Source organism: Vicugna pacos, chromosome 14 (genome assembly GCF_048564905.1).
Source record: "Vicugna pacos chromosome 14, VicPac4, whole genome shotgun sequence".
Taxonomy (NCBI): Eukaryota; Metazoa; Chordata; class Mammalia; order Artiodactyla; family Camelidae; genus Vicugna; species Vicugna pacos.
The window spans coordinates 2,411,198-2,427,739 of record NC_133000.1 but is presented as its reverse complement, the minus strand read 5'-3'; the positions used below and the strand labels follow the sequence as shown (position 1 = coordinate 2,427,739).

Genomic DNA, 16,542 nt, shown 5'->3' with positions numbered 1-16,542 from the left:
TTTGCTTTCCCCTTTGGGCTGACACATGGTGCTCAGTCTGTGTCCCCCTCCCCTCCCGAGTCAGGCTACGGGGGGTGCCCGGCGGCCCCGCCGCACCAGACCTCCCGGCCGGTCCACCAGCGCCACATCACCGTGCCCCCCAGCGCCCCCCAGCCGCAGGTCTTCGCCCTGGCGGAGCCCAGGAGGAAACCGTCGCCCTTCTGGCACACCTTCAGTAAGCTGGCCCCGTTCAGGAAGTGACGGCGGGAGAGCCGGGGAGAGGGGAGCCCTGCGCGCCTCTTCTGGGCGAGAGCCAGGAACCGGCCGGGCCTGGGCTGAAGAGCTCTTGCGGGGAGCCAGTGATGAAGAGGAGGACCTGGCCTTGCCTGCAGGCTTCAGAGACCGGGCTGCGTCCTCGGGAGGGAAGGGGGCTCAGGACACACGACTCTAATGCCCGCTGGACCCCGTGTGACCCCCGCCAAGGTGCTGAGGCCTGGACCAGGGCCGAGCTCTGAAGCGACGCTGGATGGTGGCCCCAGGAGGATCGCTGGTGATGAGCGCGCCGCGGTCCAGGCTCAGGGTGGGGCTGAGTGCTCTTGGGTTCCCGAGGACGACGGGTTAGGCTCACTTTGCATGTGATCTCGAAGGGGATGGGGGCGGCGGGGTAGCCCCTCCCGCTGCCTGGCCCCTCTCCTGTGGTGTTGGGGCAGGGGTTACTGCAGCCCTGCAGGTGCCCCCGGGGTTCCCCGGTGTCTCCCGAATCCACGCAGTTGCCGAGTGACGGTGCCTGCCTCCTCCTGCGAGGCCCTCCCGTACTGGCCGCAGGGGATGGGGGGGGTCCGTCACGTGGCCCAGGTCTGCAGTGTGCGGCGACACACGAGTTCCAGAGACACCGCTGCCCTCGAGGCACGGAGGGAAACCCGCTGCCGCGGGACTTGGCCCTTCTGGCCGGCGCTCCCCACCTGCGTGCCGTGTGTGAGTGCATAAGCAGAGACCTGAGAGTCTGTTCACACAGGCCCATTCACAGTAGAAATACCCATTTCCTTCAGTCTTGGGCTGAAGTGAAGGCGCAGGTGTGCCAGGTGCAGGGCATGCGCAAAGAGCACCCTCGCCCATCAGGGACAGTGACGGGAGAGCACGATGCTGGGGGCCCACGTCCTCCGCACTGGAGGCTCGCTTTGCGGCACAAGCCCCGCCAGCAGCGCCAGCTGTGCGTGACCAGTGCCAGCGGGTTCCTGAGGACCTGCTCTGTACAAAGGAGACCCGACAACAAACCCAGGCCCAGCGACAGCAGCCTTTCCCAAGGACGGCCGCTCGGGCCGAGCCCCGCGGCAGGAGCCTCCCATCGTCTGTGCTGGTGGTTCTGGGGACAGTACCTTCCAGCTGTGGCTGGTCACATGGGCTCTGCAGGAGAGGCCTCTCGCTTGTCTGGTGCAGCGCCGGAGGGCGGGGAGGGCGGCACACGCCCCGTGTTTTCCGGCTTGAGGGTCTCTGTGCTGTTGCTGCCCCTGGACGTGCCGTTTGCCAACGGGCCCGTGCTTAAGAGACACACCTGTGCTGGCCTAGCCGGGGCGGAACCTGAGCCTCCAGGTGTGGGCCCCCCACCCCCGCCCCGAGCTGTTCCCCAGAGGTGTGTCCCGGGGCCCCAGGGCGGGCCTTAGAGCATCAGGCAGGAGTTGTCAGGAAGTCTTACCACCCGCGGCCCGGCCCCGCCTTCTCCAGGTGCTCACTTGGAGATGGCTTTGCGGGAAGTGGGTGCTGGCTCTGGGCGCCCTGGGGGGAGGCTGCTTCCTGAGGAAGCCTGCGGATCTGTGCGTCGGTGGGGGTGCTGCCTTTGAGAGGCTTCTCCGTCTTAGCTGCCTTTCTGCAGCTGCCCTTGTGCCAACGAGACGTGACGCTGTGTTCGAGGACTGCACCTAGTCGGCTTCTCCGTGGGCCCCGCAGCAGAGCTGTAGGGCCTCTGCTAGAGTGGTTGGAACATGCGGCAGTTTTGAGCAGTCGGGCTGCTTGGTTTTTAATAGAAGAGAATTAGTTGGAGGACGTAAAGAGACCAGTTCCTTTGATCCGTTCCCAGTGAGGATTCAGCTCAAGGACAGGCGCTCCCAGAGGGCCCTGTCTCCCCCGCCCCCCACCGCCATAGGCCCGAGCCCAGGGAGGAGGGGCTGGACATGCCTTCGGCAGCCGGTCTCGTCCCTGGCCCGCCCCCTCCTCCCGGGCTCCCCCACAGAAGGGCAGGAAGCGTGGACGCCAGGGCAGGTGTGCATCCCCACTGCCCCGTCCACTCTGTACAACGTGACAGTCACTTGATCAGATGTCTGTCCTGCAAGGGCCATGCTTGGATTTCCAGGTGATTTGAAAACTGATAAAATGCGTTTTAAAGGACAGAGCATCCTTTAATTTCTTTAAATCTGTGTGCTTGTGTCTATTACCAGATCCCTGAATTCTTTACAGAATAGATGGCTCTGTTTTACGTTTGCCAGACTTCCTCCTTGGTTTAAGTCACTTGGAGAGAAAAGGAGAAAAAGCAAAGAGCCTCCCGTAAAGACTGTATGTGCGTTTCACTGGGGAGCTCGCCTTCTCTGTCCTTTTCTCTTTTTAACCCCCGACTGCACGATGCGGGTGGACCCCCCCCAAAAAAAGGTGGCATCACCTTTCTGATGAATTTCACTTACTCTCTCATTCGTGTTCCCGGACTTGCCAACTCTGTTGAAAGACCATGGCGGTGGCCTCAGGTCCCAGCAGCCTTCTCAGTTTGGTTCTTGCCTAAACTGTGTAACCACCTCGTGGCAGATTGTAAGCGGTCATGAAACAGAAGGTTGTCGGTAAAGTCTTGGAGGAGTAGCGTACTTTGTCTTTGTTTTGCGAACTGGAAGAAGAGGGCGGTCTGCCAGCCCTTCCTGGGACGGCATCTCCAGAGCTTGCTCAGTAGCTCTGCTCTTCGCCCGGGTGGGTATGATTTTGTAGTTGGAAACATTTCACTCCCATTTCCACACTACTTCGTGCCTTTTTATTCGCCCCACAAAGACTAAACCCCATGCCTGTTCAGAAAACCCCCACAGCCCCCCATTCCGTTGTCCAGACACAGAGCAAAGTGCATTTCACTCAGTTCGTCTCACAACAGGAATGCCTCGTGAAAGCCACGACCCAGCGTGTCCTCAGTGGGGTCTGCTCTGTGCCTGGGCTGGTTTCCCGGTGTGGGTCCCCCAGTGACCTGGCAGAGCACAGCAGCCCCGCCACCTGGAGCTGGGGGGGGTGGCGGTGCGATTCCTTGTTGAGAGGAGGAGAAGCAGAGGTGTCCCCAGCTCTGTGCCAACGAGGGTTGGCAGATTAACGTGGCTTCTAGGCCAGGGGTGCTCGGCACAGATCAACAAGGTCAGGCTGTCCCCAAACAGTCGTCCCCACAGTGTGCAGGTGACCCTGCAACTGGTCCTCCGTGTTAAAGTTTCCCTTGGCCGGTGCTGCTTTCTTGGGATGGGGGCAACCAAGGTGGCACCCGCAGGATTCTGAAAATAAGAAGTCGAAACGGTCTGATCTTGAAAAAAGAACAAAGCAAAAACCCAGAAACTTAAATACTTGATGCAGGTTCAGTTAGAACAAACGTAACATGACTGTTCTTGTTTTTTAGGTGCCTAACACTTGTATTTAGAAAATACTTTTAACTGATTCTGTGCTTTAACCGACGTTTTTCTGGTTTGTTTTTTTTTTGTGTGTAAATACGAGCATCAGTTGTGTATGACTTGGCTGCTTTGCAAGGCTCTGGCCACCTCTTCCTTCGGTTCTAGCTCATCAAGTCGCCGTCGTCTGTGTCCGTCGGGCAACAGCTTCCAGGCTGAGGAAGATGCTGTTGGCCGCTGACGAGTGTGGTACAAGGTCGCTGCAACTGACATGTATTTTCTCCGAATGAAGTTTTTGTAAAAAAAAAAAAATTATTTACAACGTTATTTGAATGATCTCTTGTAAATGCTGTGAATCTATATTTGTCATTTTGTATCTGTACATTAAAGTTAATTTGCCAGCCTGGCTGTAGGAGTGCATGTGTGTGTGTGTGTGTGTGTGTGTCTAACATATATACTAAGTGGGGAGGAGGTGCCTGGAGGGTTTCTGGGACCAGCAGCTCAGCCCCCGCCGGGCACGGATAGATGTCTCTGCAGCAACATGTCCTCCCTTGATGAGCTGCTCAGACCGCTGGAGGGGTGCGGGGGGCGAGAAGGCTCAGGGAAGGAGAGGCCGCTGGACCTGAAGGGAGCCCCCAGACGTTGGAACGAGGCCGGCGAAGCGCACACCGGCTGAGGAGTGGCTGCCCAGCCCCTGGGGGAGCCCTCGGGGCTGCGGCCCCTTCCTGGAGCTCAGGTCCCCACTTGGCCTGGGCGGGCGGGGAGGGGGTAAGAGTTTCCTCCGCTGATTAACAGCTCAGGAAAGTTAAGCAAATAGCCCATTGTTGCTGTGATGTCCTCAGAAAAGGGTTCCCAGAAGGCTGCCAGCTGTTAGTACTTTTTGTTGACTCTGAACATCCCTCGGCTCCTCTCCTAGGGCTGGACTGAAAGAGGGGGCTTCGCTTGGGGCCAGGGGGCCGTGGGAGCCCTGAAACCCAACACCCCTCTAAGGGCAGCTGAGGAGGGCACCCCACAGAGGGAGGGGTGGGCTGGGGGGCAGGACACTTCTCAGAGGGCTTCCAGGGAGACGCCCGCCCACCAGGCTCAGGAGATGCTCGCGTGTGTTCAGGAGGGACATGCACACAGTGTCACTAAAAGGCCAGTGTGCAGCATGGGAGCGTGGACAAGTTAGGAAGGACTCAGGGACAGGGACTTCTTGGTGAGCTGGGGCAGGGCCCCAGCAGGACCCCCAGGCGAGCCCCGCGCAGCCCCACGTGTGCTGCTGGGATCCAGGTGCGCTGGGACTCAGAGACCCCCAAGTGATGAAAGGGCCAGGCCAGGGCTCTGGGCTCCACTAGGCTGAGTCTCCAGAGGTGGGGAGCTCACTCCAGGACCAGAGAAGGGGCAGAGTTAAAGCCAGAGGCCGGGGGACACCTGGGGAGACGGAATCCAGTGAAGAGACTGGGAAAGGGGCGAGGCAGCTGTGAAGACACGGGTCCTGTGCCACCAGGGTTTTGGGGAGACGGCGGCCACCCCGTTCTGCGTCGGGGTGCTGGGTGCTGGTGCCGGTGTCAGATGCAGGGAGGAATGGCGTGGAGGGTGGGTTTGTGGCTGCCTGGTCCCCCCCCGGGTTCGGGGGGAGTGAAACCCAGTGGGAAGCTCAGGGCTGGGATGCAGCCTGGGAGAGGACTCTGCCTGCAGCTGGTTACGCCCTGGGAGGGCTGAGCGAGGGTGGGCAGCTGGGGGAGAGGAGGCCCCGGGACCCCAGCCTGGGGGGGGACAGGAACAGGAAGGGGAGAGGAGAGCTTCCTCTGGGCCCCCGGCTGCCGACATGCCCGCCCCTCAGAAAGGACGACCCGGGTGTCCGGGCGGGGTTAGGGGTCAGGAGGCGAGGCCTGCCGGTGGCCTGCGACGCTGGTGTTGGTTTGCCTGCTGTCCAGAGGGGAAAACTGAGGCACAGTGAGGGTGGCGTACCTACCCTGCACCCACCCCCCCGTGGGGCCTCTGTGGCCTGGCTCAGCCCTTGGAGCCCCCGTTCCCCCGCTGCTGTCTGCACGTTAGATACCAGCCTTTGTGGGCCCTGACGGGAAGGGGCAGGCGCGGTCACCTGGGACCGAGGAGACAGTTTCGCCGTGTTTTTCTTAGTGCGGGGCGTGTGTGTGTGTGTGTTTGTGTGTCTGGGAGGAGAACAGGCGTGTTCTCTTAGGTACATGAAGGCTGTCCCTAAGGAGCCGCAGAGGTCCAGCTAAGCGACGGCAGTTCTGAGGGTCCGGGATCCCCACGAGGCTGGGCAGCATCGTCTTCGGTTGGGTCCTGTTGGCTCATAAGTGGCCCAAGGTTGGCTCGGGGGCCACGGAGAGGAACGAAGGCACACAGCACTTTAAGGGAAGGCACCTGCAGCGGGGCCGCCGCCCTCCAGACGCCCCTGGAAGCCGGCCGGGCCCTCGCTCCATCAGAAAGGACGCTAAGAGGGAGCTCGGTGTGCGGGACCCAGTGGCGCCGCTGGAAGCCGCTCCCTGGCTCGAGGGCTGCCTCAGTGTTTCAAGTTCTTCCGAGACGTCTTGTCCCTTCCTTGTTCCCTCCCCTTCCTGCTGTTCTGCAGAAACAGCCACTTGGGAATTGCACGGCAGGAAGGCGTGATTTCATTTGGTTTGTTCCTGGCTCCTGGTTTGCGTCGCACTTGGGTGCCGGCTGCCTCCCTGGGGTTCAGGTAAGTGCATGGAGAAGCAATTTCTTTAAATTTGATTTAGGGCCTCAGAATCCTGAATCAGCTCTTATGTTAGTGGGGTGTGATAAACCTGCCTAATTATTTGCAAAGTAGGCAGATGTCTGCAGAGTTTTGGGTGGGAAAGGGGTAAGCCAGTTCCAGAATTCATTCCTCGGGAAGAGGCTAACCAGGAGACAAAAGCAGGTGTTGAAGTTCTTCTGCCAGAACTCTGCCAGCTGGCCGGAAAGAGGGAGGAAACCACAGAATGAGTCAACTTAGCAGACCTTTCTGGAGAGCTTTCTAGAGAAGCTCATGGATTATTTGGCACAAATTTTAATGTGCACATTTTTATATTTATGGCAATACTAACTTACTCAGTGTCTTTTTTTTTTTTTTACTTTTTAATTTTTATTTTGGTTGTGGGGAAGTGACTAGGTCAATTTATTTATTTACTTGTGTTAGCAGAGGTACTGGTGGTGGAACCCAGAACCTCGTGCCTGCTAAGCACATGCTCTGCCACTGAGATCTACCTGCTCGGTGTAGTTTGAAAACAAGGTCTTCAACGTATGTTGAAGAAGAAATACGTAATCTGTGCAAAGTCTGGAGCACGTGGACGATAATGTATTTAATGAAGGCAATTTAGAGATTTCGATTCTTGGACCGCCACATCCTGGAAGGATGCCAGGATTCACACATCCCTTGCATTTTATGCAGCCTCTAGAGGCTAGAGCTTTGGAGACCCAGTAAAAATTGCTCAGCTGGGTTCTGGCAGGTCTTTTTTAATCTTCATATTTAGGGAAGTAAGAATCTTGAAGAGCAGAAACTGAAAGTCAACCTTGGCTGCGAATTAGGGACATCGTGTCCTTGGAGGAAATTACTCAGGAGGGACAGGAGGGACACTGAGTACCTTTTTACCAAGAAAGTCGGTAGTCACGGAGAAGACGGGGGGTGGGGGGGCGCATAGGAGAAACGACCCAGAAGTAAGACGTAAACTAAGTCACAGCCTATTTTATTTGCGTCTGAAAAACAGTCATTCCAAAGCCATTCGCAGCTTGCCTCCTTGTCCCCAGACGTCTCCGTTTGTCAGTTTATGAGGTCACAGAGGCTCCCCAGGGCCCCTTGCTCCCCCCCACGAGCCCCTTATTCAGCAGAAGGACCGAGTCTGTCCTCTCTGCGTTGACACTGACTGGACGGGGCCAAGTGGTGCCCGCGGTCGGACTGTTAACGCAGCACCAAGGGGGGTTTACACCAGTGAGTCTGCCGCGACTCCGCCTGCTGGGCGAAGTGGCCGCAGACTCAGACCTTCCTCCCTTCAGAGGAGTCCCCACGCCTTGGACACAGAAGCCCTGCGTTAGGCAGGACACAGGCTTCCCTGTGTGGAAGAGACCCCGAGTAACAGGCTTGGGTAAGTTAACAGTCCGTATGTTTCTCTCTGACGTCAGGAACGGGGAAGGGCAGACCTGGGCTGTGCCGTCACTGGGGACCAGGACTTCTCTGTCCCCAGAGTGCTGCCTGCCTTCGTGGGGCCCGAGAAGACTCACTCACCAGGGAGGGCACACCCTGCCTGTTAGGTCACGGTCCGAAAGTTGCACGTGTCCCTGGCTCCAGTCTAGTGTCAGGGCCTCGTCTGCGCTGCTGGGAGCGCTGGGGAGTGAGTCTGTCGTGGGCGGCCACGGGCCAGAGAAAGTTTCCGTTACTGCTGAGGAAGGTGAGATGGGACGCTGGAGAGACTGGCAGCCCTCACCTGAAGCATCGAGAAGGGTTAATACCCAGCCCCCCCGCAGGATTTCATGTGTGTATGTATGTATTCAGCCACTCAACAACTGTTGGAGATGTGCTGAAAATAAAGTAGGAAGATGCAGCTGGAGACAGCAGCTAGCTATCACCTAGGTTGGTGTCTCACAAGTTATGGTTGTGGCTGGTCCGGGTGCGGTGCGGGGAACTGGCAGGAGGGCAGTGGTCTGGGGGAGAGGACAGGAAGGCGGGAAAGATGCGAGACGGCCGGGGGCCTAGCCCTGGTGCGTCCTGGAGGAACAGGAGCTAAACGCTGAGCCTGTGAACTGCGGTTGGACCCCAGAAACTGAGGAGCCAGCCCCAGGCTTTGTCGATTTTTGTTTTGACAAATAGCACATTAATCTAACATCTACTGTAATCCTCGTGCAAACCTCGCGCCCGTCTCCCAGGACCATTTTCTTTAGAGATGCTGCTCAGCTCCTCCCATCGCTGACTTCCAGCACAGCGTGTTCAGAGCCCGGGAAGGAATCAGGTGGAGGTCTGCTTTTATCTTAGGTCTTCTCCGGCCGGAGAGCAAACTGGAGTTGATCCCAACTTGACACCTTTCCGATCTCCTGATCTGTTTTATTACTGGGATAAGTGTATCGCACTTTGTGAGAAAATTAAGAAGGAAAAACGTGCACCCCTCCAGAGGGAGGTCTGGGCAATCTAGACTTCACCACTGGTCACTTCTGAGTTAAACACAAGAGGAAGGTGGAGATTATTTATGGAATTTGGCTCTAAGAAAACTCAGCACCGTTTCCTGAAATGGCGTAAGTTTGTGACTTCAAAAGGAAACATCTGCATTTCTTTTTTGAAAAATACTTTTACTGTCATCAAATTGGACCCTGAGGCGTGTAGAGGCTCCATAAGACGGCGCTGTAATCCTGTGGACGACAGTCTAGCTGGTTTTTTGAAATAATTACATTCGGAAGTATTTTTATAGACACTGTAAAAAAGCATTTTCAAAAAAGAAAAGCTCCCTAGCCGTAACCCCACCGTTGTGAAACCACCACGTTCCTCTGGCATGTTTGCTTCCAGTTCGTGTTACTATGCACACAGGCAGCCATGGCTTTATTGCTCTGCATAGAGAGCACATTTTTTTCACGAATTACAGGTTTGTGGCCACCCTGCATCGAACATTGTCTCACGTCATGTCTCTGTGTCTCATTTCTGTAATTCTAGTAATATTTCAAGCATTGTCATTGCTAGGACTTTTGCAACGGTGACCTGTGAGCAGTGACCTTTGATGTTACTCCTGCGACCCGCTGAAGGCTCAGATGGTGGTTAGCGGGTTCTAGCAATAAAATTTTTAAGTTAATGTATGAACATTGCTTTTGAACATGATGCTAGCGCTCATGAACAGACTATAGTGTAGTGTGAACACAGCTTCTCTGCGCACAGGAAGCCAAGAAGTCTGTGTGGCTCCATCTTTTGTGGGATTCTCTGCAGTGGTCTGGAATCGACCTTTCTGCTTTCTGCCTCTGAACTTTACCATCTGAACCTCATATAAGCGAAATTATACACCATTTGTCCTGTTGTGACTGGCGTAGCTCACTAAGTTTCGTCCACGTTGCAGCAGGTGTCTGAATTTCCTTCTCTTTTAAGGCTGAATCTTACCCGTTGTGTGGATGGACCACATTTGTTCACCCACTCGTGTCAGTGGACACGTGGGCGCTCTCCGCCTTTTGGCGACTGTGGGCCATGCTGCCGTGGACGTGGTGTAGAAACACCTGCAGGAATCCCTGCTCTCAGTTCTTCCGCGTGTATACTCAGCAGTGGGGTTGCTGGATCAAACGCTAATTCTACGTTTGCCTTACTATTTAAAACGTGTTCATGCACGCTGTAATCCAATTTGGTTTTTATAGCAGCCCCGTGAGGTAAGCATTCATCTCTTCTCTGGCTCCAAAAAGTGGTCTGCCCAAAGTGACAAGGTCAGTTGAAGGAGATTTGCCCAAATTGACATGGTCAGTGGGGGTTTCCTGACTTGGAAGTGAGCTCTCTCCTCGACTACTGACTCACCATCAAGAGTCGCCCCAGTCACAAGAGTCCTTCCAAGGACAACGTCCTTCGATTATAAGCAGCTGGGTCTTACCAGCTCCCACCCTGACTCACCCTGACCCTTCTGTCCAGGTCCAGCCAGGGTGGGGGGGGTCCAGGTTCCTCCACAGAGAGCAGAAGCTGTGTCCGAGGTCCTGGCGATGAAAGTTTCTCCCTGTGTCTGTGTTTCCCTCTTTCAGTTCCACTCTATTGTCTGAACTATGAGGATCTGGTGCCTCCTGCTTGTCTCCGGAGTCTGGGCAGGGATTGGGAACTCACAGGACACCTGCCGGCAGGGCCACCCTGGCGTCCCAGGGAACCCTGGTCACAATGGATTGCCTGGAAGGGATGGACGAGATGGAGCGAAGGGTGACAAGGGGGATTCAGGTACCCATGACCTGCACCTACACCTGCCCTTGGTTCATCCTCCTTCCTTTTACCTCATTCATTCATTCCTTCATCCACCCATCGCCTGTGTGCTCAGTGCCTGTCTGCTTACCTCTCTCCCTCCCTCCCTCCCTCCATTGCCCAGAAAACACTACAGAGAGCCTGCTCCAGCCAGATGCAGGCTGGGCGTGGGGTCCAGTGCAGCATGAGCCATCAGGAACCCCATCCCCATGGGCTTTGCCATTCAGTGGGGCTACCTGTTTGCCCAGCATCATTTCCAATATTACTGGGTTGTTTTCAGGAGCATGTGATGTCATAGATCTTTCTGCCTCAGGCATCAGGTATGAGGGACCTTTGGCACTGAGGTCTGGAAAGACGTCCGATGGCTGGGTCTTTGGCAGTGGCAGAGCGCCCCCAGAGCGATGAGGTCTCGCCATGAGGCAGGTGGCATGGAAATCAAGAGACTGAGAGGTGACCTGGAGCCACACAGCCACTACTCAGGTGCCTGAGTTACGTGCCAGGACCCGCCCCGGGGTCTGGGGACTCGGGGACTGAATCCATTGCTGGGAAGGACAGTTGCAAAAGCCAGGATGTGGGAGTGGTTTCCATAATAACAACTGGCAGCTTAGTTTTGAATGGGGTTCCTGAGCCCTGGTCTGACCATAGGGTCACACACCCAAGAATAAACAATGACCTCTCTGGGTGCAGGAAGCAAATCTCAAAACTTCTATAGACATTTTTAAAAGATAAATTTTAAAAGAGGAACAAAATTGAGCTTTGAAGATGTTTACTGTGCGAATTGGTGTGAATGGCTTCATTGGGTCCACCGTTAGACGGACACATGTGCCGTGGAGGAGTGGCAGCCTGCAGTGCGAGCAGGCTGGCCGGAACCCCACCACGTTCGCTGACCTTCAGGTATAGTGGTGTTTTGCAGAAAGTGTGCCTGGACCAGGGGGTTTTCAGATTTGCTGTTGAACTATCACAGATGGGTGCCTAAAATCCTGCAAAAACCTGAGAGCTGCGGGCAGATTGGACGCCAGCAGTAAAGAACCATATAGGAGCAGAACGTGCGTTAGGAGGGAAAACAAGGATGAAGGACAGACTCTCAAGGTGTTCCTGCCCAACCTAGAAATTACTACAGCTGTGGGCAGGCGGATTTGCACTTGTATTCACTGAAACGCCCTCGTCCTGACTGCCGATGCGCCGTGGGGGTCGGGGCTCACAGAAGCACCACAGTTGGGCGTTTCAGGGCTCGTGCGGAGCCTGAACACAGTGTCATTTTCTTCTCGGCAACAGTCACGCTGTACAAAAGCTTCACCAAATCTGATGATAAATACTCAGAAGCCTCTTTTGATAGTCCTTGGGTCTTCTGGAGGGGTATTAGGTTTATTTACTTATTTATGTTAGAGGACGTGCTGGGGATTCAACCCAGGACCTCATACATGCTAAGCACACGCTCTCCCACTGAGCTGTACCCTCCCCCCCATTTGGGGGGATTTTAATTAAAAAAATTATTAAATATTTTATACACACAAAAGATGATAGGTAAATGGATAGAGAGAGAAATAAAGAAGACAAATGCTCATATATCCAACACCAAATTTCTCTACCTCTCCCCTACTGAGTCTGCCCTGCTCCTCCGTAGTGGCCACTCGCTCGAGTTGTATGAATTTTCTTGGAGCACATATGTTATCTATATGTTACACACAACATACATGTTTCTTAGAAAGATATTCAATTGCATTTCCCACGCTCAAAATTAACTTCTTTGTTTTCAGATGTTTTGTGTGCATGGTTTATGATGAACATGTGTTTAGAACAGTGCCTGTAGGTGACTTACACGTTCTAATTAGGGGACACGTTCACTCTTTGTCCCTGGAAGTGCATAATCAGGAGAGTCTGGAGGCCACGTTCAGAGGAGGGCAGAGCTGGGAGAATTAAGCAGGGAAACTGAAAGAAGGAAGGAGAGGGAGACACATCCTTCGGGAGCAGTGGTGGCTGGAGCGAGAGGGAGCACGAGGGGTCAGCGACCCCAGGGCCCCGGGGCCTCGGGCTCCCGCCCCACCTGCAGTCAGCACTGTGTCAAGACCTGGAAAGGGCCGCGTCCCCCCCATCCCTGGCAGCCGCCCGTCGGCGGGGCTGACGTTCACGGCCTGCTGTTTGGTGGACACCAGGGCCCAGGTGAACTGTGGCCTCCTGAGCTCTGTCACCTCGCCTGGAGCCATTTCTGTCCTGAGGACATAACACGGGAAGCTGGTGCCCAGGGCAGCCCGTTCTGAGCATCAGGACCCCTGTGTAGTCAGCAAAACTTCACAGCCTGGTGTCCAGTGGGTCACAGACACCTTGACCACCGCTCTCGGGAGCCAGAGAGATCCTTCTGGAACCCACCCTTCCATCCCAAATAGCGTCGTGTAACCAAGGTCATGTGCACATTCACTGGAGGCCAGTAGGCCTCCCACTCCGCTCCCCACAGAGTGGCAGAAAGGAGAGGTGAGGAAGCTGCCCCACGTCCCCATGCTCAGTCACTCCCGAGCCCCCATCACACAAGAACCACGCAGTCGTGACGATGCGCACACCCTCTTCTCGGCCTGCCTTCCTGGAGCTGGGTGCTTGGAGCGCCCACCGGCCCGCTTTACAACCCGCTTCTCTGCACTCTCAGCGCCTGCTGCCCACCCCCGCCTGCCCCACCCGTCCCCACCCGCCCCCACCCGCCACCACTTGCCCCACCTGCCCCCACCTGTCCCCACCTGCCCCCACCTGTCCCCACCTGCCCCACCTGCCCCCACCTGCCCCACCTGCCCCCACCTGTCCCCACCTGCCCCACCTCTCCCCACCTGCCCCACCTGCCCCCACCTGTCCCCACCTGCCCTACCTGCCCCCACCTGTCCCCACCTGCCCCACCTGCGTGCGAGTCCGGCTGGGGCTCCCCAGACTCCCCACCCTCTGTCACCGACTGGGACCCATGGGAAACTGAAACTGGAATTTTTGTTTGTTTGTTTTTTGTTTATTAAACAATGCAGTTTTAACTCTCTCCTGTTTTCCCACCTTCCACCAGGCGAACCAGGACATCCAGGTGGTCCAGGGAAGGACGGGATGGCCGGAGAGAAAGGAGAACCAGGTCAGAGGTGGCTCTCCACTCTGCTGCACTCTCCTTTGAGCTGTCAGTGTGTTCATGAGGATTATTACGTGTTTACCAAGGCCCAGTCCCTTACGAGGTTCTGAGGATGACCCGGTGATGAAGGCCACCCAGTGCTTGCTCTGCAGCTGCTCCGGATTCAGTGCAGAGACGGGCAGACTTTCCGTGAAGGGCCAGACAGTAAATATTTTCAGCTTTGTGGGCCACTCGGTCTCAGTCACAACTACTCAGCTCTGCCGTCGTAGGAAAAGCCACGTGGACAATGTGTTAGGAGGTGGGGCTGTGTTCCAGTGAAGCCTGAGTTTTATATAATTGTCACCGATGGTGGGACATTCTTTGTGACTGCTTAAAAATGTAAACCATTCTTAGCTTGCAGGCCATACAAAAATAGGTGGAGGCAGGATGTGGCCTGTGCGCCACCGTTTACTGAAGCCTGATTTAGCCGCTGGGCCCCGAGGGGGCCACTGGGTCCTGACCCAGCCCTGCAGGAGAAGGTGGCCCTTGAGCTGGCACTGGAGGGCGGGGAGGACGCTAGCCGCTGTCACTGGTGGGGAGGGAGCATGGTCGTCATGGCAGAGACGGATAATGTTCACGCGTGCCAGGTTGTGCTAAGTGCCTTCCACGTACTGACTCACTCACTACCACGGCCTCTAAAGGAGGCAGTTCATCACCCTAGCTTCATGGGGCGGAGACGGTTTAGGTGGGCGTGGGTGAGTGTGTGAGCGGTGGAGACAGGGCTGGGTCCCGGCACCTCCCTCCAGGGTCCGGGCTCGTCGGCACGGCTCTCCCGTCGGGGCATGGGGGGTGGGAGGCCCTGGGGGACACGCAGAAGCAGGACGGGGCAATGCGCTGGCACGATGGACGGGCTGGTGGCCGGTAGCGAGTGAGGTGCACCATCTGAGTCCAGGAATCTGTGTTCAGTCCCGGGAGGAGCTTCTCAGGGGCCACCGCATCCTTAGGACTGCACGGCAGGTACTGAAGCGCCCGAGTCATTCTGCCGCCCCCTCCTCCAAAGATGTGTCCTTTCAGGACAGGCACCGCTGGCGGTCAGACTCAGACGCCAGGACCTGTCATTTCTCATGTGAGTCCGAATGCCGACTGAGGGGATCCAAGTCCAAGCATGGTTTGTGTGCAAGTTAGGAGTCAACTTTCCAACCCTGCGCTCATGCTGAACCTGCGCATGTCTTTATCTCGTTCGTAGGCTTGAAAATAGGAAAAACAAGGTTGTTTTCACACAGCATCCCCTCCTCTGTTCTTTCTTGTCTTACTTAGGGGCAGATGGAAACGTTGAAGCAAAGGGCATGAAAGGCGATCAGGGCGCCAGAGGACCCCCAGGGAAACACGGGCCAAAGGGACTCGTGGGCCCCGTGGGAGAGAAAGGCCTCAGAGGAGACGTGGGCCCCCCAGGGCAGAAGGGGGAGAAGGGTGACGTGGGGCCCCTTGGTCCAGACGGGCCAAAGGGCAGCACTGGGCCTTCGGGCCCAACAGGCTTACCCGGCCCCGTGGGCCCCGTGGGCAAGCCTGGTCCCAAGGGAGACCCTGGACCCCTGGGGCCCCAGGGTGAGCCAGGGGTCCGGGGAGTGAGAGGCTGGAAAGGGGACCGAGGAGAAAAAGGGAAAATTGGTGAGACTCCAGTCCTGCCCAAAAGCGCCTTCACCGTGGGGCTCACGGTGCTGAGCAAGTTCCCGCCGTCGGATGTCCCCATCAGATTCGACAGGATCCTGTACAATGAGTTCAACCACTACGACGTGGCCACGGGGAAATTCACCTGCCACATCGCCGGGGCCTATTACTTCACCTACCATGTCACAGTCTTCTCCAGGAACGTCCAGGTGTCCCTGGTCAAAAATGGGGTAAAAATGCTGCACACCAAGGACGGGTACATGAGCTCTGAGGACCAGGCGTCCGGCGGCCTCGTCCTGCAGCTGAAGCTTGGGGACGAGGTGTGGCTGCAGGTGACGGGCGGGGAGAGGTTCAACGGCCTGTTCGCGGACGAGGATGACGACACGACCTTCACAGGGTTCCTCCTGTTCAGCAGCTCGTGACCGGGCGCGGCTGGCAATCTGCCTCCCCAGCCCCCTGACCAGTTGTTTGATGATCTTACTACATTAACTGTATCACTACTGTCCTAACCATGAAAAGGTGAAAGCTGGAAAGTTACTCCTAAAACTGATCCTGCGTAATTCGCTATCATTCCCAGAGCAAATTTAAAAACTCCTGCCCTGTCTGTTACAATTCATTTAATATTTTTCCTCATTCCCGTCCTCTGTAGAATCCTTTGCACATCCCGGTGGAAGGAGTGTTTTAGTATCACTCTGGTGCTCGAAGGAGCCGTGGGATGACTTCTGTCTCAGCTGAACTCCAGAGGGTATTACAGGGGAAGAAAAGGAAGCGTATTCCTCATCACCGACTGAGAAGCTTCAGGCTGGTGGCAGTGACACGTCCCAGGAAGCTGTGGGATCCTCTGCTCGTTGTCTGCCCGGGGTTTTAATCGCCATTCAACTCAACTCAGTTGTTTAATAAACTGTTCGCCAGACTTGACTCTGTTAGTTTCCTGGGACAGTCAGCCCTCTGAAGCTACAGTTCCTTATCCACACATTCAACCAATCACGGGTGGAAAATATTTGTAAAAAAAATTCAGAAATTTCCAAAAAGCAAAACTTGAATTTGCCAACCTGGAAACTATTCACATAGCACTGGCATTGCATTAGGTATTATGAGTAATCTAGAGAGGATTTTAAACATATGGAGGATGTGTGCAGGTCATATGCAAATAATACACCATTGTGCGTAAGAGACTTGAGCATCCGTGGATGTTGGTATCCGTGGGGGGATCCTGGGACTAATCCCCCACAGATACTATGGGGTGACTGCACCAAAAACAGGGCAGGGGAGGCTTATGGGGACACTTGAAACAACAGAAATGT

At 55.8% G+C, this 16,542-nt stretch overlaps 2 protein-coding genes across 11 annotated transcripts in view; both read left to right on the top strand.

Annotated features, from left to right (window-relative positions):
* The window catches only part of SPATA13 (spermatogenesis associated 13), a 104,595-nt gene extending 100,595 nt beyond the window's left edge, over positions 1 to 4,000 (top strand). For all 9 annotated transcript variants that reach the window (XM_072976015.1, XM_072976016.1, XM_072976023.1 and 6 more), the window contains one exon: positions 65 to 4,000. In XM_072976015.1, the coding sequence (XP_072832116.1) occupies positions 65 to 240 (176 nt within the window). In that variant the 3' untranslated portion in view covers positions 241 to 4,000. The remainder of the gene's footprint in view (positions 1 to 64) is intronic.
* A 2,200-nt stretch (positions 4,001 to 6,200) lies between these two features.
* On the top strand, positions 6,201 to 16,151 carry C1QTNF9 (C1q and TNF related 9). 2 transcript variants are annotated; one of them, XM_072937351.1, is made up of 5 exons: positions 6,229 to 6,282; positions 7,596 to 7,684; positions 10,293 to 10,479; positions 13,535 to 13,597; positions 14,888 to 16,151. In XM_072937351.1, the coding sequence occupies exons 3-5, from the start codon at positions 10,314 to 10,316 to the stop codon at positions 15,658 to 15,660; spliced, it is 1,002 nt and encodes a 333-aa protein (XP_072793452.1). In that variant the 5' UTR covers positions 6,229 to 6,282; positions 7,596 to 7,684; positions 10,293 to 10,313; the 3' UTR covers positions 15,661 to 16,151. The 2 variants fall into 2 exon arrangements, with proteins under 2 accessions (XP_006216297.1, XP_072793452.1); XM_006216235.4 differs by lacking the exon at positions 7,596 to 7,684 and having other exon boundaries at positions 6,201 to 6,282.
* The last annotated feature ends 391 nt before the right edge of the window (positions 16,152 to 16,542 follow it).